General features: G+C 45.7%; 1 protein-coding gene across 1 annotated transcript in view; it reads right to left on the reverse strand.

Moving 5' to 3' along the window:
* The window catches only part of LOC142573082 (beta-hexosaminidase subunit alpha-like), a 58,349-nt gene extending 32,082 nt beyond the window's left edge, over positions 1 to 26,267 (reverse strand). Inside the window, exons 1-7 of the mRNA XM_075682596.1 lie at positions 25,541 to 26,267; positions 16,394 to 16,535; positions 14,559 to 14,880; positions 13,827 to 13,942; positions 10,693 to 10,803; positions 7,650 to 7,751; positions 1,187 to 1,295 (exon numbers count right to left, since the gene is read on the reverse strand). Of these exons, the coding sequence (XP_075538711.1) occupies positions 1,187 to 1,295; positions 7,650 to 7,751; positions 10,693 to 10,803; positions 13,827 to 13,942; positions 14,559 to 14,880; positions 16,394 to 16,519 (886 nt within the window). The 5' untranslated portion in view covers positions 16,520 to 16,535; positions 25,541 to 26,267. The remainder of the gene's footprint in view (positions 1 to 1,186; positions 1,296 to 7,649; positions 7,752 to 10,692; positions 10,804 to 13,826; positions 13,943 to 14,558; positions 14,881 to 16,393; positions 16,536 to 25,540) is intronic.
* Positions 26,268 to 26,862: the final 595 nt, after the last annotated feature.

The following is a 26,862-nucleotide window of genomic DNA, read 5'->3' on the forward strand; positions in this document are numbered from 1 at the left end:
GTGTGGTTGCATTCTGGGCTTTAACCACGACTACTAATCCATGCACTGACGCGGCTACGCGTCGTTCGCTTAGCCGACCTTGACCTTCAGCACGATGACCAGAGGTTCGCAAGGCTGGGATGTCCCTGGAGATACGCGAAGCAGATCCTGTCATCCCTGCCCTCGGAGCAGCCAACCAGATTCCACGACTGCGTCACAGCGCCAGCGACAACTACGAGACTCGCAAGGCCAGGACGACGGATTTCTGCGGTGACACCCGTCCGCTGGATCTAGCACTCGAAGTGACAAGAACATCGAATGCCGACGCAGCTCACCACCGTAACGACGACGACTTCGATGGTCACAAGGCCGGAATAGCGAGTCTCATTCAAAAGCCTCCTCCTAGGAGGTAGGCGACCCTCCAGGGGCGAGATACGTACTTATTCGATGGTCTGGTCGCTGGGAGGGCTACAGGCCTGCGCGATGGGTGCTGCCACTGAAATTGGTCGTGCTGGCCTTGCGAACCTCGACATTTTGGGAGAAATGTAAATCTAGTGGATAGGCAGCCAATGGCGGCTGCTACGAGGGCTGGCCTGATTTAATGTGCTTCGCATATCTCCACGTACGCCCCAGCGAAAAACGGAAAACCAGCACAAATAAACTTGCAATTTTATTTATGCTGAGTGCGTACTCCTGTAATAACCGTGCCAAAAAGCTCAGCGTAAATGCTGCAACATACATATATAAATTTTTGTTTTAGCAATGGGATCGTTTTCAAAGATTACGTTCAGTGCACGTGCCATGTGTAATTCGCACAATTATAGTTGGGTTTCTACAATGGGATGATATAATTTTTCTTCTGTTTTGCAATGCCTGAGGGCTGGTTTTAAGGGCTGTATTTGCACTTTAAAGCATTTCTGTGCCTTCGATTAAATCTAGTTTATATTATCCATTGTGCCAAATTGCCAATATTGACGATAGGCGGATTCCGACATGGTGCGAGCCAATGATGAAGTGCGCAAATAATGAAAGAGTAAAATGTATAAGTACACTAAAAAAAAATAACATCTCTATAAGACTTGGCCCCAGCTTTGCTATAACCTACTCTCTTTTCTATTTCTTTCCTTTCATTCTTTCTTTCTTTCTTTCTTTCTTTCTTTCTTTCTTTCTTTCTTTCTTTCTTTCTTTCTTGTTGAGTGTTTCTCACCAGGCGTGTCAAATTCCACCATGACGCGAATACCCCTGGCAGCAGCTTCACTGATGACATGTTGCACGTCTGCTGGCCGGTATACGCGGATGTACGGGTCGTAGGCACCCTGCGCAGAGAATTTTATGTTCAATACATTCTATAATCTTGTTTTATTGTACGCTATACGATAGGTATTTGTCTTGGCTGTGGTTAGCCTTACGAAGTACTCTATTAGGAGTAACCGAACCACCTAACGATTACAAATTCTCGCAGCTGATTAAAATCTATTTATTTGGCATAACACGGGATGCAGCGCGATTTCATCAGCCCGCCTACTACCTCGGCCCCGTTAAATGGCTTCAATACCGCACTAACGGCAGGCAATTCTGGACTCTCTCTCTTCACTTGCACCTTCTTCCCACTTAAACGCACACCAATAAGTGCTACGATTCAATAAAAATGTTAAGCAGTACAGGCGTCCCACGGACACGTTGATTTGACACTGTACTCCTGATTCCATATGAACTCCTTCCCTTCTTCCTTCGTTCCCAACTTCTCACCATTTCGAAGCGACTTCGCAATGCGCCATATGATCCCGGCCACGGCGGCCGCATTTTGATGGGGGTGAAATGCGAAAACATCCGTGTACTTAGACTTAGGTGCACGTTAAAGAATCCCAGGTGGTCGAAATTTCCGAAGTCCTCCAATACGGCGTGCCTCTTAATCAGAAAGTTGTTTTGGCACGTAAAACCCCATAATTTTTAAACACGGCATATGGAATTATAGACCATAATCGAAAATTACGGGCCATCTGGTCGTAAAAAAATATGTTCGTTAGCAAATGTCTTTATTGGCAGTTTTAGTTTCGTACCAACCGCTACACTTTTCTACATAATAGCCGTTAATATCTAAGCCCTTCTCGTACCGCTGCACCAGCTTATTTAATCCCTTTGCATAGAAGCTCGCCGCCCGGTAGTCAAACCGGTTGACAACGGTGGTCGTGAGGTCCCCGCCGTCTTCAAATCGTTGACCACCGTTTCGAGTGCAAGAAAATTAAACAGTCGCTAACTGAAACGGCAGAACTGTAGGGCGGGTGATCAAAATGTTCGCAACCAAAATCTTGAATCTTCTCCTTGATTCGGGTGATGATGCGAAGACGCGCGTTGTCATTGAGGGGGGCTATTCCGCATAACATTTTGGCGCGCCATCGATTTTTGATGGCACGTCTCAATTTGGCGAGCGTGTTGTAGTACACATCAGCTCTAATTCTTGTTGCACGTTCCATGAAATCAACGAAAAGAACGGCCTTTTTTCCAGAAATCAGTAGCAATCATTGTGTGGCTCTAGCAAGAAGATTGCTTAAATGTTCTCTCTTTTGACGTAGTAGTTCTGCGGAAACCCGCAAGGTGGAGAGAAGTAATGAATAAAGGCAAAATCAGACATTCACCCGTTCGTAGCAATTGCTACAAAGGAAACCCATACGGATTCCTCGAAAGAAAAGCCTCATAGTTGAAGAAAAATTCGTCCTGGTCCGGGACTCTAACCCGGGACCACCGCCTTTCCGGGGCAGCCGCGATACGACCTGAGCTAACCAGGCGGCTAGCAGATGGCAGGGCGAAGTCGAATTTGTCGACAACACGAAGCAAAGGCAAGAGTTTGACGTAGTAGTTCTGCGGAAACCCGGAAGGTGGAGAGAAGTAATGAATAAAGGGAAAATCAGACATCTTTCTTTCTTGCTTCGCGTTGTCGACAAATTCGACTTCGCCCTGCCATCTGCTAGCCGCTTGGTTAGCTCAAATGGTAGAGCGGCTGCCCCGGAAAGGCGGTGGTCCCGGGTTCGAGTCCCGGACCAGGACGAATTTTTCTTCAACTATGAGGCTTTCCTTTCGAGGAACCCGTATGGGTTTCCTTTGTAGCAATTGCTACGAGCAGGTGGATGTCTGATTTTCCCTTTATTCCTTACTTCTCTCCATCTTGCAGGTTTCCGCAGAACTACTACGTCAAACTCTTGCCTTTGCTTCGTGTTGTCGACAAATTCGACTTCGCCCTGCCATCTGCTAGCCGCCTGGTTAGCTAAGATGGTAGAGCGGCTGCCCCGGAAAGGCGGTGGTCCCGGGTTTGAGTCCGGACCAGGACGAATTTTTCTTCAACTATGAGGCTTTTCTTTTGAGGAACCCGTATGGCTTTCCTTTGTAGCAATTGCTACGAACGGGTGGATATCTGATTTTCCCTTTATTCGTTGTCTCTTTTGGTTAAGATGAATGGTGCCACTGCACTGACGACTGTTTTGTTGCTTGGTTGGCGAATGAATCCGTGCCTTGTCGCTCGCAACAATTTGCGAAACAAATCATCTCCATCTTGTCGATAGCGGTCCAAGAAGCTCTCGTCCATTTGACATTTTTTTATTTTTGTTTTGGTTGGCAAGCATCTTTCGGTACCCACCTTGCACACATATTGTCGTATCCGAACTTTTACGTCACAGTTGTGCAAATAGTGGTGCGTCCAGTCAGAGGAAATTTATTAGCCAGAACACTGGCCGTCAATCGTCGATCAAGTCGTAGTTATTGGTGCACTTGTTGAAGGATTTCATCGGTCTGCATGCTGGGACTGCCACTCCGCCCTTTCTCATGCACATTTTTATGGCCATTTTTCAAGTCTCGGCACCATTGTCTAACATATCCTTAACTCTTTGCTCTAAGTCCATAAACTAGGCACAACTCCCGACGCATTCGGGCAGCTCAAGATCTTTTTGCGGACAAAAACCGAATCATATCAAGCAATTCGCAACTAGCAGAACCAGGGATTTTCGCAGATGTTGTCATCTGCATTCAAGTACAAGCAAGCGACTACTGAATCAAAACAATAACTTCAAATAATTTCGGAAACTATCAACATATGACGCTGCATATGTACAAATTCCTTATGAACCGCCAATATTTCATATATGCAAACGTCTCTTACTTTTCAAGTATGCCCGCATGAATAAATTCTGACCACATGTGCCATCTGACGCTAAATTAGCATGTGGCGTCGCTTACGTCCTTAAAACCTGTGGATGACTAAAAAAAATTCAGTTCTAGGGTTTTACGAGCCAGAACCATGACATTATTATGAGACACACCGCAGTATATACTTCAGAAGAACTTCTACCACCTGGAGTTCTTTAGCGTGCACCCAATGCCCGATATGCGCGCGTTTTCGCCCACACTGATATGCGGCCGCCGCGGCTGAGATTTGATCACGCACCCTCGCGCTTAGCAGCGATACGCAAAAGCCACTATGCCAGCACTTCGGGTATGCCATGAGTACTCCTTACATATTCTAATTTGTACACTGCTTAAAGCTCATCAAAAAAAATTTTAACTTGGCCTCATCATCAGCCTGGCTATGCCCACTGCAGGGCAAAGACCTCTCCCATACTTCTCCACTTATCCCGGTCATGCACTAATTGTGGCCATGTTGTCCCTGCAAACTTCTTAATCTCATCTGCCCACCTAACATTCTGCCACCCCCTGCTACACTTCTCTTAGAATCCAGTCCGTAACCCTTAATGACCATCGGCTATCTTCCCTCCTCATTACATGCCCTGCCCATGCCCCCATTTATTTCTCTTGATTTTAACTAAGATGTTATTAACTGGCGTTTGTTCCCTCACCCAATCTGCCCTCCTCTTATCTCCTTAACGTTACAGCCATCACTCTTCTTTCCATAACTCGTCGAGTCGTCCTCAATTTAAGTAGAACCCTTTCGCAAGCCTCCAGGTTTCTGCCCCATACGTGAGTATTGGTAAGACACAGCTGGTTTATACACTTTTCTCTTGAGGGATAATGGCAACCTGTTGTTCATGATCTGAGAATGCCTGCCAAACGCACCCCGGCCCATTCTTATTCTTTTGATTATTTCAGTCTCATGACCTAGATCCGCGGTCACTACTTGCTCCAAGTAGATGTTACCACTTCGAGTGCCTCGCTACCTATCGTAAACTGTTGTTCTCTTCCGAGACTGTTAAACATTACTTTAGTTTTCTGTAGATTAATTTTTAGATCCACCTTTCTGCTTTGCCTGTCCAGGTCAGTGAGCATGCATTGCAATTGGTCCGCTGTGTTACTAAGCAAGGCAATATCATCAGCGAATCGCAAGTTACTAAGGTATTCTCCATTAACTCTTATCCCCAATTCTTCCCAATCCAGGTCTTGGTCTATCATGATACAAAGGAAAATCAACACTTTTACTTTTACAGAGCTGGAAATTTAAACCCAATTACACTTAATGCCCAGCCACTTGCTTCGGCACTGTTCACATTTGCTGCATGGCTAATCTAGATTATATAGATCAATTTGTCGTCTTTCACGTTAAGGCAGATGAAGGCGCCTTATATTTATCACGGGCATATTGCAACCTACTCTAAAAACTATTACTTCTCAAATTCCCATAGCTCCAAAGCAAAATGTGTCTTCTTGGTTATTTTTTTTTTACTTGGTAAACACCTCTGCTACCCCGACATTTATTCGTCCGACGATTGTAAAGCGTGCAGAGCCAGAGCGACGCTGCAGCACGTGCTGTGGCCATGCACCGGTAGCGAGCAGCAGGAGTCCCCGAGGAACGGGGTAGACATGACAGCGTCGAACCGAGGGGCGCGTTGGGAGGCGGCCCTGCTCAGCCGCGACCTCGCTGATCTACTGCGGGCCGTCGGGCACGCCGAGGAAGCCGGCCGAGTCCTAGGACTCGAGGCCGTCACCTAGGCTGGGGTGCTTATGGCCCCACCCCGCCAAAATCGCCGGACATTTACAATAAAGTTTTCACTCCCTCACTGGTAACCGAGAACCAAGCAAGCAAAGCATGAACCCTAATTGACCTGGCGCGGAACAAATTAGCTAATTGTCACTTGTAGAATATGATTTGGTTTCACATAAATCGAGCAAAAACTTTTTTTTTTTCGGGGGGGGGGGGGTTGTGCTCGGGGGGGGGGGGGTAGGGCTCATGATCCTATTATTTTCATAGATGCTAATGACAAATGCAAACACTATCATTGTACAAATAATAGAGACTTTTAGCCTGTCCGCTATTCCGGTAAACGGGAGCGGTTTGGGCGGATTACCGGATTTGCGGGGGCGTAGCTAGATCGCTGCAGCCGCCTGGTAGCGTAGAGTTCAACCAGACAAACGCAGAGCTAAAACTGCAGTAACCCACTATATCCTGCTTCGCTAGTGGTGCAAATTTTTGGCAGCGGCGTAATTGTGAACACGATTACGCCACTGTCGAATATTTACACCAGCAGCTAAGCAGGATATAGTAATTAGCTCTGTGTTTGTGTGGTTGAGCTTTGCACCACCAGCTGGCGCCACCAATCTGGCCGCTCACGTTTACGCCCCCGCTATACCGGCAAACCGCCCGCACTTGCCGGAATACCGGACATGCTAAAAGTCTCTAATACTCGGTATGGCGCGCTACTCGAACTGCAAAAAGTAAATTCAGGGCTCGTACAGTTACCAGTTCTCGCTGAACTTCATGGGACCTTTCTGAAGACGCGTTTCATTCGCAGCTCTTTTTAACGTAACCTTCATTTCTTTGTCTGCAAGCGAAGTTCCAAGACATTTGAACTTTACGTAAGGCGTGTTCTGTGCTCCATTTGCTGTAGAAATTCGGCCCCAAGTTTTCGCGTGTTTAAAATGCTGAATTTTATTCTGGAATATTTCCGAGCTTAGTTATAACTAGGCCATTGCCGAAAACTATACCCATTACTGACTATCAGCACTTGGTCATGAAAGGCCGTAGAAGATCGCCATATTGTACCACACTGCACGCAATCCACATGAAATCATCAGGGCCCATATCAATAAGCTTGCCTTCTACAGCACTGCGCGCTGCACTAGCTAAGCTCGTAGCATTTTTATAAAAATCTGTATAGTCTAAAGAAACAGACGCTAAAGAAGCAGGAAGCTTAACGAAAATCAGGTAGTTCTAGTTAGCTACTTTTCATTCCAAAACGCGAAAGGTACAATGAAGAAATTGAAATGGAAAACTTTGAAAAGATAAATTGAAAAATTCTTGGTAATCTTTCTTCTGAAACTCACTTTATTAGCGGCAAATGATATCTGCCTTGCCTAGGAACTCCGTTGCAAGAACGCTCCATTTGCTACACTCGTAGCCTTTCATACAAAAAAATCTGTATAGCCCAAAAAGCACTCGGTAGGAAAGCCGGGAAGGTTCCTCAAAATAAGTAGTTCTGGCTAGATACTCTTCAATAGAAAAGGAGAAAGGAGTAGAATGAAAACAAGAAAGAAATAGAGAAACACGAAGCACACAGGGCGCGCAAAGCACGCACTGACTTCAGGTATAGCAGAATATGTTCTCATATTCTATGATATAGGTCCATGGATTTCAGAAATTCAGGCAGGACCGTTACATTTCTTTTTGCTGCTCCATAGCGCTAGCCCGTAAGAAAGAATGAAAGAAGAAAGGACAACCAATTTCATCTCACCTTTTCGCTCATACTTGGAAACGCCTTGCTCACGTAGGGAAATGATTCGTCGTCCACAATGTGCCAGTGGAGAACGTTCATCTTGTTGTACGCCATTGCGTCCTGGAAGAGCAATGTTTGCATTGCGCGCCTAAGAACGCTCCAGGTGTTTCCTTTTTGTTCGTGTAAGTTTGAACTGTTGAGGGTGGAGATATTTCAGAGTTTTAATTTAGCAAAGCGGGGAACATTTTTAATTTGCAACAGCTGTACGTCCCGACCGTTATTCTGTAAATATGAAGTAGCATGTGTATTCTTCTGAGAGGAGTTATTGCTTATACAGTTCAGTCTAAGAAAACGAGAAAAGAACTCAGTCGCGCCCTGTTGGCTGTGCATGGAAGAATTCTATATTTATATTATTGATTGGTGCCTCGCAACCAGCGCTATGCAGTTCTGAACAATTATTGTCAGAGGTACAATTACAGGCCAGAGGTACAATTATTGTCTGCGTCTGCCTGGTTACGTGTAAAAGAACAGTATCTGTAGAAAAGTAGAATAATGTCTGTGCTATAAAGCACGGAAAATTGTCCGCGAAGTGAGAACACCGACGGCAAACACACGTGAAACGTGTCCTGTCTGTTTCACACTATGTATCTATTTCAACAATATCGGTGCAAAATACCGTCGTAGAAACTCAACCAGATAATAGACGAAGTGAAAGTGATATACATATTTAAATGGTCTCAGGAACTTTTGCCAAGGTGTTTCGTTCAGCTCTAAAAGAGCCATCTGCGTCGTCATGGAGCTGACGCATATGACGCGCCAGTGACCATGGGTATTATGCCCCAGCATCGGGACGCGCCCGGGGGCGTCGAACCACGGTCGAATCATGCATCGGTGAAACCCGAGGAAGCGGTCACTCTTGTGATTTGCATAGAAAAATATATTCATAGTTCAAATGAACGCCTTGTCTGTCCGCATTATAACTCTCCCGAGGTCCCTGATGTGCGAACTTCAGCGAAGCATACAGGTTAATTAAATGGGTCTTTTCAACTGAATTGTCGCCAAATAGAAACACCCCTGTAGCCACTTCGGGCAGTCGGCTCGAGGGGAGGGCGCTCGTCTCCTTGCTTAAAAATGCTGTAAGTCATGGCTATTGTTACAAAGTCACGCTGTTATGTTGAGATGAAACATTCGAGTAATAACTTACAGAAAAATAAAGAAATCTGGGCGATATTAGATCAACCACTGTTAGTAAAGTGAACTTACGCCTCGTTCATACAAACCAGGGCCCGCATTCACAGAAAGCTGTCAGGATAGAATTGTTTTTAGGAGAAAATTCGAGCCAGTCATGGTGCCCGACATACTATATCAGTGAAGGTGGGGGGCCAATGACCTAGAGCACTTAGCAACTAACAGCTTTGTGAATTTCACCATGGATCTCCTAAGTATGTTTTAGAACGTACCACGAGGAAAAATATTTTATGCATACAATGTAAAACAAGCACGAGAAACGTGTGTGTCCTAAACTTCAAATATCCTACAAGCCAAATATATTAAGGCAAAAGCATTAAGTGGCTCATGGTTTCAAGAATCCATTGTCCGGCGTTGTCGAAAAATTGACCGTCCGGCGTTATGAAACCGAAAATCAATGCCAGCAATATTGATGGTGTCACCATTGATGGTCGAAAGTGCAACCTTTGATGTTAATTGGGGCGACGGTAATTAAGGCATGGTTATTGAGGTAGCGTTAATTAATGCACGAGAACCAGTGACATGTTGTGGAAGAAAACAAGAAATAGGAATTGACAATGCATTCAAGTGAGAATGTGAAGTTATTTATTGAATGTCTCGTGAGCGCACATGATTTCTCCTTCGTCCTCTTTAGCGTATGCTAAAGTAAGTGTAAACTGTTATATTTTTTCAGTATTATGTGCACGTAGCAGGGGCGAAGGTCGGAAAGCTGGTCGCATGTATATACGCAAATTTTGTTTGCATTAAAGCCGCTGTTCGATGGAAATGAGGCGTCTTCATTGATCATTCTTGTGTACTTCCTGTTTCGCACTTTGCAAAAGTTTGTGGGCTGTTTTATTAGACCATCCTTTGTGCTGCAGCGCAGCCCAAACAGGGGCACGTAATCTCACTATGTGGCACGGCGGGCATATAATACAGAAAGAATCACCGAAGAACAAACTAATCCACCAATATCCTATGTTGCCAGTGGGTTGAGGGGTTTCAACCCGTCTCCTTGGGGCTTTTTCCTCACTATCTTTCATTGTTAAGTGAAAAATAAAAATTGCTTTTCATTCATTCATTCATTCATTCATTCATTCATTCAATCTGTGCTAAGTGGTTTCGTTTCTAGCGTTTCATGCATTCATTTTTATCGCGGAGCTGCCAATCGTGTGTGCTTCTGTGTCATTCTCTCCAGCTCTGCTATGGGCCGCAACCCAAAGAATATATTTTCCCGTAGTCTTGTATGGCGCCTCCCCATTCCTGGTCAACACAGGAGAGCACCAGGCTATTGCTCAGATGGTTCTACCTGCACGAATTATTTTCAGTCGCTTGAATGACTTGTTGTCGCGCTCTGCTGGCGTGGCCCTTTCAGCTCCGGCATGGTGCAGGACTTAACCAATTTTGCATCATATGACCCCTGCTTGCGGGAAGAACTGTGTTCATGCAGCATGCGTCGTCTCAGTGAGTAGACTATATCGCAGCAAAAGTAGCAATGCCTCACTGAGAGACAAACACGAAAGCTTACTAATTTTCTTTCATGTTTTAACATCAAGCACAATTACCAACACAAGCAGTGAGTGTTCGGCTGTCGACCTGAGCGACGAGTAGCGAGTGAACGCTTGTTCTCAGTCGCGTGTGTTTCGTGCGCTCCAGCTTTCTTTACAGTAATACAGCCACAGGTGCACCTGAGCCCCCTTAATGTCGTTATTGCTACTTCTCAATGCAATTATCTGATTCTTTTTTGCATGCGGTTGCTACAGAGAGCAAATTCGAGAAAGCCAGAAGAAAATTCGCCCTTAATTAGTGCTGAGCAACAATTATGCCAACTCACCAACGTGTCCATTATCGACTCCAGTGGCAGGAAGTGTCGCGACGAATCGATCAGCAAGCCACGGTGCGGAAATCTCGGCTCGTCGTAGATCACCGTCTCATTCACGACCCACTGAAATGTTAAATCAATATTTCGTTGACGAGGAATTCATCCGCGACGTATAAGTTACACAGCGGAATCTTATTTGAACAATGATCTGTTATTCACACCTGATTGCTTCTTTACACTGCTTACTAGGTAGGGCGACTAATTTTGGCCCTACTGTGCTCAGAAATTATGTCTAAAGTCAGTAAGTATACTTGTTTGAAGAATAGGGCCAAGAAACAAAGTTCCAAAAGCGAACGTTGGGCTATTTGTCATTTAAATTCTTTGAACTAATAACGCTCTAAAGCTTTAACGACCGTGATATTATAAGCTACTCTTGCATCCCGTTCTTAAGATCGTTTTGTAATAGTTTGGGAATTTCAATGTTCACTTTGTTCTTTTATTCAGGAGCTAAAGTTTCTTTTCCCTCTTGTAGTCGGCTTGGCGTTCGTCGTATCTTCCTCGCTGGATATATATATACATATATATACATATATATATATATATATATATATATATATATATATATATATATATATATATATATATGTGTGTGTGTGTGTGTGTGTGTGTGTGTGTGTGTGTGTGTGTGTAAGTATGCAATAAAATGGAGAAGACAAAGATAATGCTGAATAGCTTCACGAGGGAACATAGATTCGTGATCGGAAGCCAGCTTCTACAATCTGTGCAGGAGTAAGTTTATCTAAATCAAATACACACATGGGACCCTGATCATGAGAAGGAAATCTACAGAACAAAAATGGGTTCCAGCGGATGTGGCAGGCATTACCAAATTGTGATCGGGAGTTTACCTGTGCCGTTAAAAGGGAAGTGTACAATCGTTGTGTTCTACCAGTGCTAACATATGGGAAAGAAACCTGCAGATTAATAAAGAAGTCTGAGAGCAAGTTAAGTACCGCGCAAATAACGATGAAACAAATAGTGGTAGGGGTAAGGTTAAGAGACAGGAAAAGAGCAGTGTTGATCACAGGGCAAATGGGGGTAGCCGATATCCTAGTTCGTTATTTTTGCACAGTTTAGATATTCTTTGTCAAGGAAAGGGAAGCTCAGTCAAGGACGGCAGATAATTATATAGGTGGCTGATGGAATTAGGAAATTTGTAGGCGCAACTTGAAATCAGCCAGCGCAAGACAGGGGTAATTGGAGATCGCTGGAAAAGGCCTACGTCCTGCAGTGCACATAAAAATATGCTGCTGCTGCTGCTGCAGCTGGTTATTATGATAGTAATACACCAATTCAGTTACTCTGTAGATTTCTGAACGGATAATTCGCGGATGCTGATTATTATGATAGTAATAGACCAATTCGGTTACTCGGTAGATTTCTGTATGGATAATTCGCGGACGGCTTCTCTCAGGCCAGGCGAAAAAATGCGGTAACTTGGTACCTGCCCCTTCTTGGGCAATTCTCCATCGTGAATATGCACCTGCGACACAATGGGTCAGGTGTGTTTAGGTACTTATGCGTCGTACTTCAATGCAGTAAGCATTCTTGAAATGCTGTCTATCTATCTATCTATCTATCTATCTATCTATCTATCTATCTATCTATCTATCTATCTATCTATCTATCTATCTATCTATCTATCTATCTATCTATCTATCTATCTATCTATCTATCTATCTATCTATCTATCTATCTATCTGTCTGTCTGTCTGTCTGTCTGTCTGTCTGTCTGTCTGTCTTTCTGCCTGTCTGTCTGTCTGTCTGTGTCTGCCTGTCTGTCTGTCTGTCTGTCTGTCTGTCTGTCTGTCTGTCTGTCTGTCTGTCTGTCTGTCTGTCTGTCTGTCTGTCTGTCTGTCTGTCTGTCTGTCTGTCTGTCTGTCTGTCTGTCTGTCCATCCGTAGTCCACGGTCTAACCAGTAGCACACTGGCGCTTTTGTGCTAATGAAACGCGTTTCGAAATCAACCGTCAGATCAACTTGGTCAATAGGCATGTGGTATTGGGTATGTGCCACTGTTAAATGAAACCTATTAAAGCCAACATCGAGCATTGGGTATGTCAGCGAGTTTCTTTGACGACACCTTGGGTAAGCGAGCATGTGCCACAGCTCACGTGGCGAACTTCAACGACAAAAAAAAAAAGAAGATCCTTTAAAATGTGTCGGGTTCTCGACGCAATCGAACCCACCCCATGCGCAGACTTCGCGGCTTCACAGCTAGCTGGCACAGAGTTTGCAGTGGGAAGCGCGAGAGAGTAGCCCTATGTCACTATATTGCTTCAGTGCTAATCGCGTTAACATCGACATTCATTAATTTTTTTTTGCTTAAACCTCTCATAAGTTTTTCCTCGACAAGCATGATATATCGCATCCGTCCTCTTGATGCAAGCAGCTAGCAGCTAATGACAGTGAGGGTGTGCTTGTTTCATTCGCTACTGCTGCTAATACGCGTCAGATTCGCGTCATTTACATCCCAATGTCACGTTGGATCGGCGCGTCTTTTATTTTTTTTTTGTTTTTTGTTGTTGTTATTGTTGGAAGCTTCGACTGCGATAGTATTGAAGATACAGTTTTTTTATTTGCCTTTTTTTCTCACTTGTGTTTGTCAGAACCTTGCATTCACGCGGCGGGGCACTGCACCCCAACTTCACTGCTGAAACTGCCGCTGATAGCTAATGGTGAAGGACACGAACAGGAGTTGATTAGTTCTATATTTCCTCGTGCTTGTCGTATTGCACAAACGAATACTGCCATGCCACCATCATTCACAAAGGCTCCCTGGTGCAACATCTACGCAAATCGATGCCGAGCGGTAAACATAATTCGTCTTTCATAATATTCTAAATAAAGAAACAGGGAGTTATTGGCCCTCCCTTGTGTTTACCTGAGATTATAAAATTTTTCAATATGTTAGGACTGACTTCGTGGAACAAGCGACATAGTTGTTGTGTAGCTAGGTATTGAAAGTTCTGAATGTCTCAAAATCGCATATGCATTTTTCATTCGTCCCTTCGGCGAATGATCTATTGCTTTTCGGTTCAAACGAGCAGGCGATGAGACACGGGATCTTCGCTTTGTGCAACTTACCGACACTCCATCGGGTGAATAGAAAAGCTGGCTAAAGGTCTCCAGTCCTCTCAGCGCGCCCCAAACGGTTCGAGCAGAGATGAAAGACTTGTCAACAGATGATAAAGAAAGTGTGTCTGAAATATGAAAACATTGCGTATCTATTATTCTGAGCGATTTCCGCTAAACGCTTATACTCCTCGTGCTGGCTAACCTAGCCTACCTAATTTCTTTATATTATTTTCTTTTATCACCCCAAGCATCCTCTGCTTGAATACAAGCTAAATTAGCAAATTGAATTCGCTAAATGCAACATGTTGTCATGTTTGGTTGGTAGTGACGAAGGCGACTTAAGTAGACGATGGGACCGTTTTGCGGAAGATACTTGCACGACCACACGCGGCAGCGTTTAATAATGTAGACGTACAGCAGCGACTAAAAACATGGTCCGGCAAGATTTTCGCTAGCTGGCAGTTCGGCGACGCTTACCGCTGTACAATTTAATATCGCTGGCTAAACACGAAGTTCACACCTCGGATGTCCGGCCGAAACCATTATTTTGACAGCTTCGCTTCTGAACGACCGCTTAGGCGAATCCATTTTGCGAACGTTGTTATGTGCTTTATTAGTGGCCACAACATACAAGGCGTTTCCCGCCGCCTGTTGGACTATCCATGCTACACGAGGCAGTGACTCGTTCGGCGAAGCAGCCTCTTTCTGAGGGAGCTGCCAGGAGTAAGAATTCGTACTTACAGCTTTCATCCATGCGGTGGTCCGGGAGGTCCTCGCACTCACTAAGCACCATCACTCGCAGAACATCGAGGCGACCATCAGATAGGGGCGTGTGGGGATTCACAGCGTGGCCAGCGTGAGCGCGTTCGGCCACTCTTGATGTAGCGGGTTTCGTGCAGTTTTGGAATAAAATGTCGCGGCGATAGCGCCTGATTGCCTGCTGCACCACGAAGCAGGGGCCATCGTATTGGAACGAGAACGTGCTTGCGTCCACAGAGAGAGTATTGCGGCTCTTGGTCTGGTTCAGGGGCCGAGGCCATACCTCGCCGCGTGTCGGAACGACCTGCGTAGGATCGTGATTAAGCCCACATTCAATCAAGAAAGGTTGCATACAAGTGCACTTTTGCGAACATGAACTCCGGCGACATTCCGCTCTCCGCTTCACATGAAGTTGTACTTGTACACGCATTTTCCGGCATCATCAAAATTAGGTACCACTGCTGAAGTGCCAAATTGGAACCATTCACATAGCGAGCAGTACCAGCATAGATATTAATGAAAATCCTAAATATTCCGCGCTAATATATAAGGAACCGGAATAAATTAACAAATTAAAAAGGAACCTCAGATAATTTTTAAAAAAACTACGCGCCTTCTGGTGGTTATATCTTAGCTGACGCTTTTCTTGATCTGTGCCTACTAAATGTTTGTCCAGACCTCCCAAGAATTCTGGGGGGCCGGCATAATACATTATGATTCCATGAGAAGAGTATAATAAATATTCAAGCTATAAAGATATTTGGTCTTCCAAGCACACTAAACCTTTAATACAGGAATGGCATTTTAACGCCACTTGTAGCTTGTTTATTTTTGTCGCAATCATTGATCAATAACCTTCGATCAAGGCAATTTCTTGTGTTGGCTTTAAGCTGCGTTATTAAAGCTCTATGTAAACATATTTGCAGAATGAATATATTGTCAACATTAAGAAAGCGTATTGCGTAACAAATGAGATAAATATTTTCTTTGTGGACGGCTTTGTAGAGTGCGTGCAGCATTGGTGCATTTCCTTCCTTGTAGCATACTACGCGCACTTTAAAACTACATTCAAACTTGTGCACGTCAGATAAAGTACTGAGACAGCTAGCTACCCAATGCATTTATCTGACTACGACATCACACTACAACGTTAAATATTGATTGGGCACATAGTCAGATCAGTGAATGAACAAGCCACTATTACCAGCAGTGAAGCAGGCTGTTAGCCCTCAGCAGCTTTTCAGAGTGGAAAAAGTTTCCCGATCGCAACCTTTCGTCGTAAAAAATTGTTGCACTGCACAGAAGTCGTCAATAGAAGCACTCGAAACATCATCCTCTTGCTCCATGCGTAAAACAAACCTAAATTCATCCATTAATGAATTAGTTTCGTATTTCTTCAGCCATACAAAAGATATTACATTTGCAAAAAAGGAAATGCATAGGTCGAACGATGCTAATTTTAATTAGTAGGTTAGCTCCACATATTACAGCCGGGCATGTAAATCAGTTGTTCGGCTTTTTTGAATGATTAAAAAGGCACAGTGCACAAACATTTCAACCCAGCGCTTCTGAATGATTCAAAGTGATCAACATTGGTCCAAAAAGTAATGTCCCTGTAGCCACCGATTTCACAAGCTGACTTGGCTCCTTCAGGTCATCAACTACTTTCATTGAGGAAACCACTTGCTGACGTGACGAATACAAGCCCCCTTATCGAAAAGCTGGCTTGATTCCTTCATATCTCCGCCTTCCTGTGAACCTCTGTCCAGTTTTAGTGTCTAATTAGTATCTTTTTTTCCCATCACGCACTCACTTACCACGCGGGGCCTCCAGGACTGGCCAGACTCCGTGGGAGCTTCATACATCCATGTCGTAGCGAAGGCCGAGCAACATGCCAGAACCAACAGAAGCAATGCCGAAGGAACACAGCAGCGGAACGTCATCGTGACCACACTTGTCCTGGGCAAACAGTGCGACCCGTTTGTGTAAGCTGCCTCGCTACTGGGCTATATTACACAGGTTATCCCAAATAACTTGAGCCAAAGCTTTAAAAATGAAAGGCACCCCGGACGCGAGTTGAACCAAATGCATAATGTTGGCGCTGGCATAGAGTTACTCAGACAATTTTTTAAATTTTCCCCTTAACTAACGGATTAGTTTTGTTTAATTAATCAACCTTTTAAGTATTGGCTGCAGACCCCAAGTGTGATATGCAAAGTTGTAGAGTACCTTGAGAAACCTCTCAATAAATTGTTTCCAACACGATATATCTCACGCGGTACTTTTTCCTGCGTTCCAAAGAAAGCCCGTGAAATATGAAAAAAATACCACGTGACGGGGCGCTTGCGCACTGTTATTGTGCTGCTCTCGAGCGTGCGATGGATGGACAAGGTCGGCAGCAGCGAAACTGGCCCGCGACAGGGCGTTATGCCTGGTGTAGGTATCTGGACATCCGGGTCTTACCGCATTACGGTGCAAATGCATGCTGCTATGAATAAAAAATCCAAGAATGGAAAACATATAGGGCATAACTGAATAAATCATTAGGCTAGTTAATTTTTTGTCACCGCCTTGTTCCAAAGGGGATCCCAATAAATCATGATCATCAGAATCACTTGCATACGCGATGTGACATGCGCGTCGCGTAGCGTCAACATGTAGCATCTGCACGTAGCTATTGCATGTAGCTGGACCTGGTCAACTCAAGCAGGCTAGGTGACTTTTCGTGACCGCCGTGCTTCAAAGCGGACGCAAATAAATTATCATAAACCGCATAATATCGTGCCACGGGTCAGTGAATGTGACGCGTGCGCGGCGTACTGTCAATAGCTGTGTTTACTCTTCGATGCATGCTATGGCGCTTCTTCGCAAGGTACGAACCCTGTAGCGCGTGCTGCCGAAAATGGAGCTCCTACGAAGGCACTCCTCCAGCTTATACGCTGTGACTGTGCTGCATATGCTGCGCAAGCCTTTCTCGCTGTGGCTAACTGTGTTTTTACATAAGCACACTGTGAATGAAAGGGTGAAGCGTGCGCAAGAATGGCTGTGCCTGCTGCCGCAGTTAAATTTCGACGAAGATGAAATTGAAAGACATTCGTATAATTTTAGTATAGGCGTGCGCAAAAAAAGATAGCAGTACTTTCCCGAACGATAATTATTCACAATAAGCGTAGCGTTATATACGGATTCGGCTTGCTTTTCCTGCTGTTGCAGCTATAGCTGATCCAGCTATAGCATGACACGTCTGTCATGTCATCCCCATTGAATGCAGTGCAAGTCACCTCACTGAAGGATTTCTAACTACCGTTGTCCAAGCTCACCCAATGCGCCTCGCGGCCGCGTTTTCTTGCCGTCCAATTTCTTCTAATGTGTAGAGCAGCCATAGTTTTCGTCCACACAACCGCCAAGTAGCACTACTTTTAAAAATATTCACGTTATGCCCTTTAAGCTATATTAGAGTTTACTTTGAACATACCGCGTTAACCTACTCACTACCATAATCTGGGCGAGTAAGGCTTGTTATCTATTAGCACACACTGCTCATTGCACGCGAATTATTACGCATCTAAACGCGGCCACTGCTTATATGAATCGCCTTGGCTGTCATTAATCAGCGTTTGCTTTCTCTGCATTTTCATCTACGCGGGCCCGAACTTGTAGTGATGTCTAACAAAAAACGGCTAATACGCGCCTATATATATGCAGCTTCAGCCTTGGCGTCATATGAACCCCGGAAATATTACAGTGACGTTTCACTTCGCGAACGCGGGTTACGGGCCACCATATGGGTGCCATTCCTATATAGCTCCGACAGCAATTACATAGACACTCCAGGCGCATTTCCGCCGCCGTCGTCGCCTCGATCTCGCGTGCAAAATCTCGCGTGCGCAGAAGAGGAAAGCGGAGAGGCAGCACGCTGTATTCCATCGCACGCATGGTCCCGGGAGGAGCAGAGGGAGGGGGAGGATGGCGTTGTAGTCTGCCAGCAACTGCGTATTCTGCTTCCACGAGCGCATTACCTTGAAAGCGACGTGCTGAGTGTAGGTGTACCGACTCATAGTGACATGGGCGCTGTGTTCTCGCCGCTGAGTTTGCGTTGAAGAGTTAGCCAGCACAGACGTCACCTCGCTTGCTGCTGCTGCTGCCGTGCTTCCTCATGGCGGCGTTTTGACAGCGAGTGTTGGCGGCCATTGGGGTGTTGATGTTTGATTGTGTGCGTTGGAATCGTGCCTGTTAATTTAGTAAATAAAGGCTCACTCTCACCAGGCCGACCCCACGCTGATTTCGGTCTGCCGACTGTCGGCGACAGCGTTTTTTACCTTCGTGTCAGCGCCTCTGTCGCACTGCACCGACGCCAAGCTCTCCGCCGACCATCAGCAGAATGTCAGCGTCGGTGCATTGTGACAGAGGCGCCAACACGAAGCAAAAAACGCTGTCGCCGACAGTCGGCAGACCGAAATCAGCGTGGGGTCGGCCTGGTGAGTCTTAATATAATGTTTGGAAGTTTATACTGCTGATAAAGCTACTAACCTTACTTCGTCTAGCTGTATTACTAATTTTCTATCGCAATCGATATATTCTACTCTGTATTACGCTTCCAGGCTTCGCCCCTCCACCTACATTCCTCCTCCGCCACGCTTCACCTCGTTTGTCCATTCCCGCTTCACTCAACAATACCTACACTTTCCTCTAGGTGGCGCTACTTTGCTGCACCCTCAGCGCGCTCCTTCATACCGGCGTGGGATTCTATTCACCTCCAGGCGCCTTCCTGCTTCGCTTCCTTCGCGGATTCAAACATACATTCGCCGATTTCACTAGCTCGACAGTTACACTTGCGCGTAAAAAAGGCGATGTTTCAGAAGGCACATGGTAATATAAGATATCTATAGGACCAGGCATGTACCCAGGATTTTCTTTCGGGGGGGGGGGGGGGGGGGGGCAACCCAAGGTAACTTTTGTATGCAAATGAGGGGGGGGGGGGTACCTCTACACATACAAATGTGAATACCGCCCACCATTCGCCATAAAAGCTCGTAAACCCACAGAAGAGAAATGAAATAAGGTGTATTTTACACGTACGCCTGTGCGATACACCTCTCCTTTACTTGGCAAACAAAGAACCACGTCAAATGGACTCGCGCAGGAAAGAAGCGCAGAAAGGACATTGCCAAGAACCAGTAAAGAAGCAAAAGTGTAAAATAAAGATTACTTTAGTAGAATAGAACTTAATAAGAACAGCAGTTGGCAGCAAAGGCACACGGACCGCGCGGAGATAGGTTACTCCGCCAGCCAATCACAGAAGCAAACAAAATCGTCGTCATGCGGCCATTTCAATATGGCGTTGTACTTGATACCTCCGGAGCGTGTGCTCTTCTTGAAGAGTCTTTTCATCGGCAGAAATAATGATGTGTGCAACAGACACAGACAAAATGTATGGAGTCTTCAAGAGTCCGCGGTGCGGTTGATTTCACTGTTCATGGAACTTCACTTCATTTACTCATGAAACTTCATTTTACTCATGAAACTTCACTGCCAACTGAAGGTAAACTTCATAACAAATAGTTGTAGCGAAGCCAAGCATGTTATTTCAGTTCAATAAATAATTAGGTATTCGCCATTCCACCATATAGACGAGGGAAAAGATATAAAATTGCGCGCTAATAATTTTATTTTTGTGGTTACCGCCTTATTTGGGTAACAGAAAGAGTTTGAAGTACGAATTATTTACAGCCTCGCGGAGGAACAGTGGCTGGCGGTGATGAGGGCGTGGGCGGGGCTTCATTGCAGACTTAAGTTGTATCCGACTATATTAGCGCTTTTTGAATTAGCTCTGGAAGAATTATACAGATATATTTGCGGAACAATCACAGTTCTTTTGGATCCCTCGTTTACTGCTGTAACAAGTGCCACAACCAACTCGTATTGTTATTAGGGAAGGTACGTAACGATGCGTGGCCGCCAGTCGCGTACAACCGCGTATGGCGCAGGAAGCTGCGATTCTAGACGTGCTGCGCCCACCGCGGAAGGTTATAAAAACACCTACATAAGCACAGCAGAGACGTGGCTACGTTAGGTGGCTCTAATGATAACCGTAGAAGCGTAATTCAGAACACACGGAATTGTCCTCCACTTCCGGCGGCGTTTTCTCTGTTCATTTTTAAATAAAGAGATGTTGATTCGTAAACAGTTTCATAAACAATTGCTAAATTTGTTAATTTTCGCTTTTCCTTCCTGTTTGGCTGTTGTATCGGCCCCCTCCCTTAGTAGATCGCTTAGTAGATCACTTAACTCCTTGAGAGTCTTGTTTCCATTTGCCAATTTTTGCAGGAAATGTGCTGTACACTTAGGCAAAAGCCACACGAGTTAACGGGTGACAGTTATATTGCCTATGATTTTAAGGGTTATTGCAGGGTTTGATGATGGACGCTGTCTCGCATTATTTTATTTTCCACCTTATGTAACCCATATCACGGGTGTATGGTTCCGAGGATCTGCGTCGCGGCGAGCCGTCACTCGAGGAAATAATGAAACAAAAAGAAAAGTTAAACGCAGTTGCCATTTTCTCTAGCCGCAACTCGTTCCACGTGCATACAGAACAGCTGACCACGAAATGAATCCCTTTCCCTGTCCCTGGATCAGTCTAGACGAAGAAGATTGAACTAACGAAGCAACAACGATGCGCGTGACCGTTGAATAGACGGTGACAACTGAATGCATCTTGAGTTAGTCGCGCGGGCACCGAATTGCAGAGGAAACTGGCCTTCGCATCCCAGGACGCCGACAACTACCGCCATCCAAAAGGAGTCAAAAAGGCAACAAAATATTGACCGCCGAATAGCTGTCACGTCTCAACATTGATTTGGCAGCGCTTTAGGAACGTGTGTGAGGCGTGGTGGCATGGGGGGGGGGGGGGGAGGGGTATGCGTGTTAATTTTGGGGGGACCCGGGCCCCCCTACCCCCTTGGGTACGTACCTGAGAACATTACTGGCGCTTTCCTGCTCTTTTTGAACTAATAAGAGGCGTTGTCTGCCTTCGTGGCAATATTATCTAACAAATTAGATCTATATACAAGCTTTGTTGATAAGCCTGGCTGATGGCTTATCATAGTACTCCAGCTGCTGGGTTATGATTATGATATACAGTAATTAAAACATACACTGCACCTCCAGTCACACACGCACACGTACACACTATACAGATATTTACAAAGTTTCGTTAAGGCTTGTGGCCCCACGAACATCAGCAGCGCCGCTTTCGTGGTGCGTAAGTGGTGCGTTTCGCGCAGGTGGTGCTTTCGTTGCAGGTGTAGCGCTTCCTGCAAAGGCCGTCTCTCTGACATGTAGAGGCAGTAATCGCAAAAATTATCTTGCAGGTCTTCAGGGGCGTTACAGTCAGAGCACATAGGTGATTCCGTCAGTTAAAACTCGCACTATAAGTAGTTGGTGTAGTCTGAGTCTGATGCGGTGAAGGCATGTTTCGTCTTACCTGTCGAGACCTCGCGGCATATAAAACACAAGATGGATCGATCTAATATATAAGGGTATGCACTGGTGGCTTGCATCTGTCCAGAGGGATGGCTGTAAACGCCACGCGTGTGCGGATATCAGTGTCGCCGCGTCCTTTCTCGTGACAGGTATCTGGACCATCTCTATTGAAACGTCGTGTCCAGCTTTGGCAGCACGGTCTGCCTTGACGTTGCCTTGAGTGCATCAGTGGGCTGATAACCACTGCCGCTCAACGCTGTGGTGCATTTCGAAGGCTTTGATGCAAAGGCGTCTCATGCCCATGGCGGGTTGTTCCTGCGTGCGTGGCGAATTCAGGGGCTGCAGAGCCGTTGTTCAGTCGATAAGCATGAGCCGAGTTTCAGATCTAATGCCCGTGATGCAAACTAAAGTTGTCCGCAATACAGCTAGTTCTGTGGCTGTAGCTGAAGTGCAGTGACTGTGAGTAGCAGAGATGACAACACTCGCAGGCGAAATTCACACGCCAATGGCCGACGATGTAGAAATAACGGAGCAATCCGTGTAATATAACGGTGAGCCCTGTAGCTTGTGTTAATCTGCTCTAGAGCAAAATATGTCAGCGTTGGCCCGTGAGTATTTTCGTTTTTACGATACTGGCCATTGAAGCGACAATCGACCACGAAGGGAATCTCGACGGTGGTTCCGTTGGGCTTTGATTATTCTCTGGGAGGAAGCTCCGTACCACAGGGCCACTGCCTGCAGCAAGTGGATGACCCGGCACTCTGGCAACAAGCGCACATCAACTCGACGAAACTCTTGCTGTAAAAGCACTGGATAGCATAGTCGTCTGCTTTCTGCGAGGTTTTCTACAGTTGCGTTTTTCCATAGGCCGAGGCACACCCTCAAAGGTTTTGCTTTGCGTACAGGTGAACGCTTTTATGTTGGTTTGGAAAATTCCCTGTATTATAGGAACGCCGTATCGCAGGAGACCTTCACAGAGAGCCGTTACATGCGTAGCAGAGTATTGACTGAGTTGCCACCAGTGCTGCCTAAGAGTATATGGACGATGCTTGCACATGATCTATTTTTTTCCTTTGATATTCGAACAAGAATTGCCCACTTCATTTGGCTGTCCAATGTCACCCTCAGAAACTTGTTACTCCGCACATACCGAATCGTAGAGTTGGCAACTTTTTACGTGTAACGCCAGACCTGTTTAATGATATAAATGACAGCAAACTTATCTGGTAAGATCGTTAGACCTCCTGCAAATAAAAATATTTCAATAGAATTGATAGCGGTCTACAATCTTGCACGTAGGACAGACGTTATCTGCATATAGATAGATTACGCCCGGCTTGGGAATGCACTTCTCCAGTTCAATGAGGGAAATGTTAAAAAAGAACGACTTAAAACACAATTCTGTGGAACTCGTTGAGGCAAAGTGTGCGGACTATGGAGCTCTGTCACCTTTTGCGGATCGACCGATCAGTGAGGTAATCTGTGATTCATGCGAACAGCATAGCATATAAGATAGCCTTGATAGTCACGTTGTCGAACGCTACCTGGATGTCGAGAAATACAGCGATAGTAACGTTGAGTGCTGCTTTGCTTAATGTGACACTGTTAGAAAGGCTATAATCACGTCGTTATGTTGAAGCCCTTTCTGGGTCCTTACATTTGCGGAGGGTATACAGTCTTGTTCATCAGTACTCATGTACCAGATGAGCACATATATTTAGCATAGTCTATTGCTCGATGAGAATTCATCGTCCGATGGTGTCGCGCGATCAGTATAAAAGCACTTCTACAGGATCCCTTGTTTAGAATGAATTGTGAACATGTTGACCGTAGCGGCCCCAAAACATCAAGTACATGTTTTATTTCATGAACTCAAAAAACAAAGGCAATAATTTACGAAATTACAGGCGAGTACAAGAGATCTCTAGAACCATAGCAGTAGTTTCGTGCTCTGTATAGAGGAGTAATCGTCGTTCCTAGCGTTCCTGGCAATATTATCTAACGAATGAGCACATATATTTAGCATAATATAATCTTCGACGAAACATCGTCATGCGATGTTGACGCGTGGATCATATAACCGGGGATTCCATCAAGGTATTTTGTTGACAGTGAATTACTTCACTGTGGACATGCGATCCGTAGCGATCCTAAAACGTCAAGTATATGTTTTCTATCTGTCATCCTCACGTGACTGCTTATTTTATTTTATTCATATGTTTAGTATGATAAAGAAATGCTGCCGGACCTACAATAACATGTACCACATGAATTTCGATGCGCATTATGATGGTGGATTAAGCAAGCTTGCAGAAAAGTGTTGCGTTCTGCAGCAAAGCAAAGAAGACTAAATGCGCTATTGTGCTTCTAGAGAGGAAATGGCGCTCTCCGCGACGTGTTATTCCACAGAATGTTGAAGGTCAACGCCCACGTTCCTTTCACTCACCAACGCGGGTGATCATATATCGAAGGCGGTTGACGCGATAACAAACGCGAAGGAAGCTACTATGTAATGGGACTGTGGCCTGCAGTCAAACACGTTAACTCATTAATTACACATGGCTCCAAATTAAAGTGCGCAGCGAAAGTACAATGTGTCAGAAATTTTTCCATCAGATATCAAACTGCAATACATTGCAGCGCTTATTGGCACTATAAAGCTAAGTAAACACAACACGTACGTACGCACGCACGCACACAAAGGAGTGTAAGCGAGCTCAAGACGAGCCCTTCTACTTTCCGAAGACGCAATAACTATTTGATGTGTCAGAAAACGGACACGAAAACAGAGGATTAGCATAACATGATTAGCAGCTCTCGAGAAAGGTTTACCGAATCTACACAATGCTCAGAAATACGACGGTCGTCAAAGAGAAATGAGAGGTGAGTAACATCTACAGCTGTTTCGGAAAGCCCATGCTGCTTCTCGAGGAAGACGACTTTTTACCCCATGTGAGACATTGTAGCAGCAAAATATGGCGCTTTTGTTTTCTCTTCCTAAGTGTGATTAGGCAAGAAGTCCGCTTCCATAAAAGCTGGCTTTAAGTATAAAGCCTAGAATACTGCTTTGGTATACTCAGCGCCTAATGCGACTAAAGAACACATTATTAAACTATGGTTTGTTATTAAGTGCACGCTGCTTCTAAATTTATAGGAACAAATCAGGAAAAGTGGGCTTACGAAAGTAAGAGAACTCAGTGCCGGCACTTTCAATCGTCTAGAGGTATGCATATGGCTTATTGCAGTCATAATAATTCCTAAACGCCAGCGCAGATATTTTTTTGTGTAGCAGACGCTATTACCTACAAGTAACGAGAATGAGGCGCTCATTTTCATTCGTTTCACAGTAGTACTTTTTTGCTTATGGTGGTTCGTTTTATATAGAGGAAAAGTGAGTTGCTGTTCATTTGTGTAACTCGAAAGGAGCTTCCCTTATACATTGCTGTAAGTGTATAGCAAGAAAAGGCTGGTGCACTCACACGACGGCCGGTCTGGTCTTGAATCGACGGGAGAAATGCCTCCCAAACGTAGGCTGCTGCCGAGCAGAGATTATACTTATCGCTTCGCCGATTGACTCCAGTCCGTGGCGGGCCAGAGCGATATGGTCAGCACGTGACGGATACTCGACCTCGAGGAAGCGGTTGGTGCGAGGGAGGGAACGCAGCACCCGTCACGAGTGCGAGACCGTGAAGAGCGTGATGAGGTTAGCGAACGCGTCTCGGCATCCGTAATTTATATAGAGCGATAGCGCGCAGCGTTCGTTCCACCCCAGAACGCGTGCGAGAGAGCGGCGAATGAGGCGGGTAACTTTCGGCTTACGCAAGCTGACGCAAAAATCCGAGGACACCTAAGGACTTCTCATGAGTTGTGAGTGCGAAAGCATTAATGTTTCGTGCTGTCCGGTGCGACTCTTTGCTGCGGCTTCGCGTTGTCCAAGGGCTTCGTCCTCTTGCCTCTGGAGACGCCTTGCTTGACGATCGGCTTCTGCCTCACGGTTTCGAATGGCCCCTGTTGCGCCGCTGGTCGTTCTGCCCGCCGTGTATTGGATAGTCGACGACGATGGTGGATTTCGCTGCCTGCCTCTGCTCCCAGTTTGCTGCGCTCTTCCGCTCCCTGACTTCGCCTGCGCTGTACTGGCGTGGATGGTCACGTTTTGCTACTGCGGAGCTTGCGGACTCCGACGATGCAGGTGCTTCAGACCTTATAACGGTACGTGCTGCCCCAGCCAGCAAAGCAGCAGCAGCAGCAGCAGCCAGCGGTGCTGGCTCGGGCAACGCGCCCCGGCTTCGTAGAGGGATGGCGGCGTGGTGTCGCCGCGGTGTCCTCTCACCGCACGCAACACCCTGTGCGCTATCGCTGCAGCGGGTGTTCCGTTTAGCCACTCTGCTCATAGGAGGTGTTGACTCCGTCGAGGCACGCTCGTGCCGTGTCGTCGCAGCCAAGGGAAATTTGTTGATGCGCGCTTGTGACGTGACGTCGCAGCCAATGGGGCATTACGTGCCGTTTCGCTGCTACAGACTACGGACGCCGGCTTTCTCGCTCAATCGATCATTTTTTTCGCATCAGTCTAATGACGGCGTCACACGGTCACCTTCGATCGCGATCGGGTCCGTTCAGGATTGAGTTCGATCCGGATAGAGTGCTCGTACACGATCACTTTCGATCGTGCTCTTGCTCGATACGAATCCAAGAAATCGCGATCCGGGTCCGGGGATCGGGCCGCTATATTGCGGTTTTAGGGCGACGACCACGTATTCCTGAGTAGAAGACGTTCAAGAGACGAGCCTTACCCGCAATGACA

This window comes from Dermacentor variabilis, chromosome 2 (assembly GCF_050947875.1).
Source record: "Dermacentor variabilis isolate Ectoservices chromosome 2, ASM5094787v1, whole genome shotgun sequence".
NCBI classification, from domain to species: Eukaryota; Metazoa; Arthropoda; class Arachnida; order Ixodida; family Ixodidae; genus Dermacentor; species Dermacentor variabilis.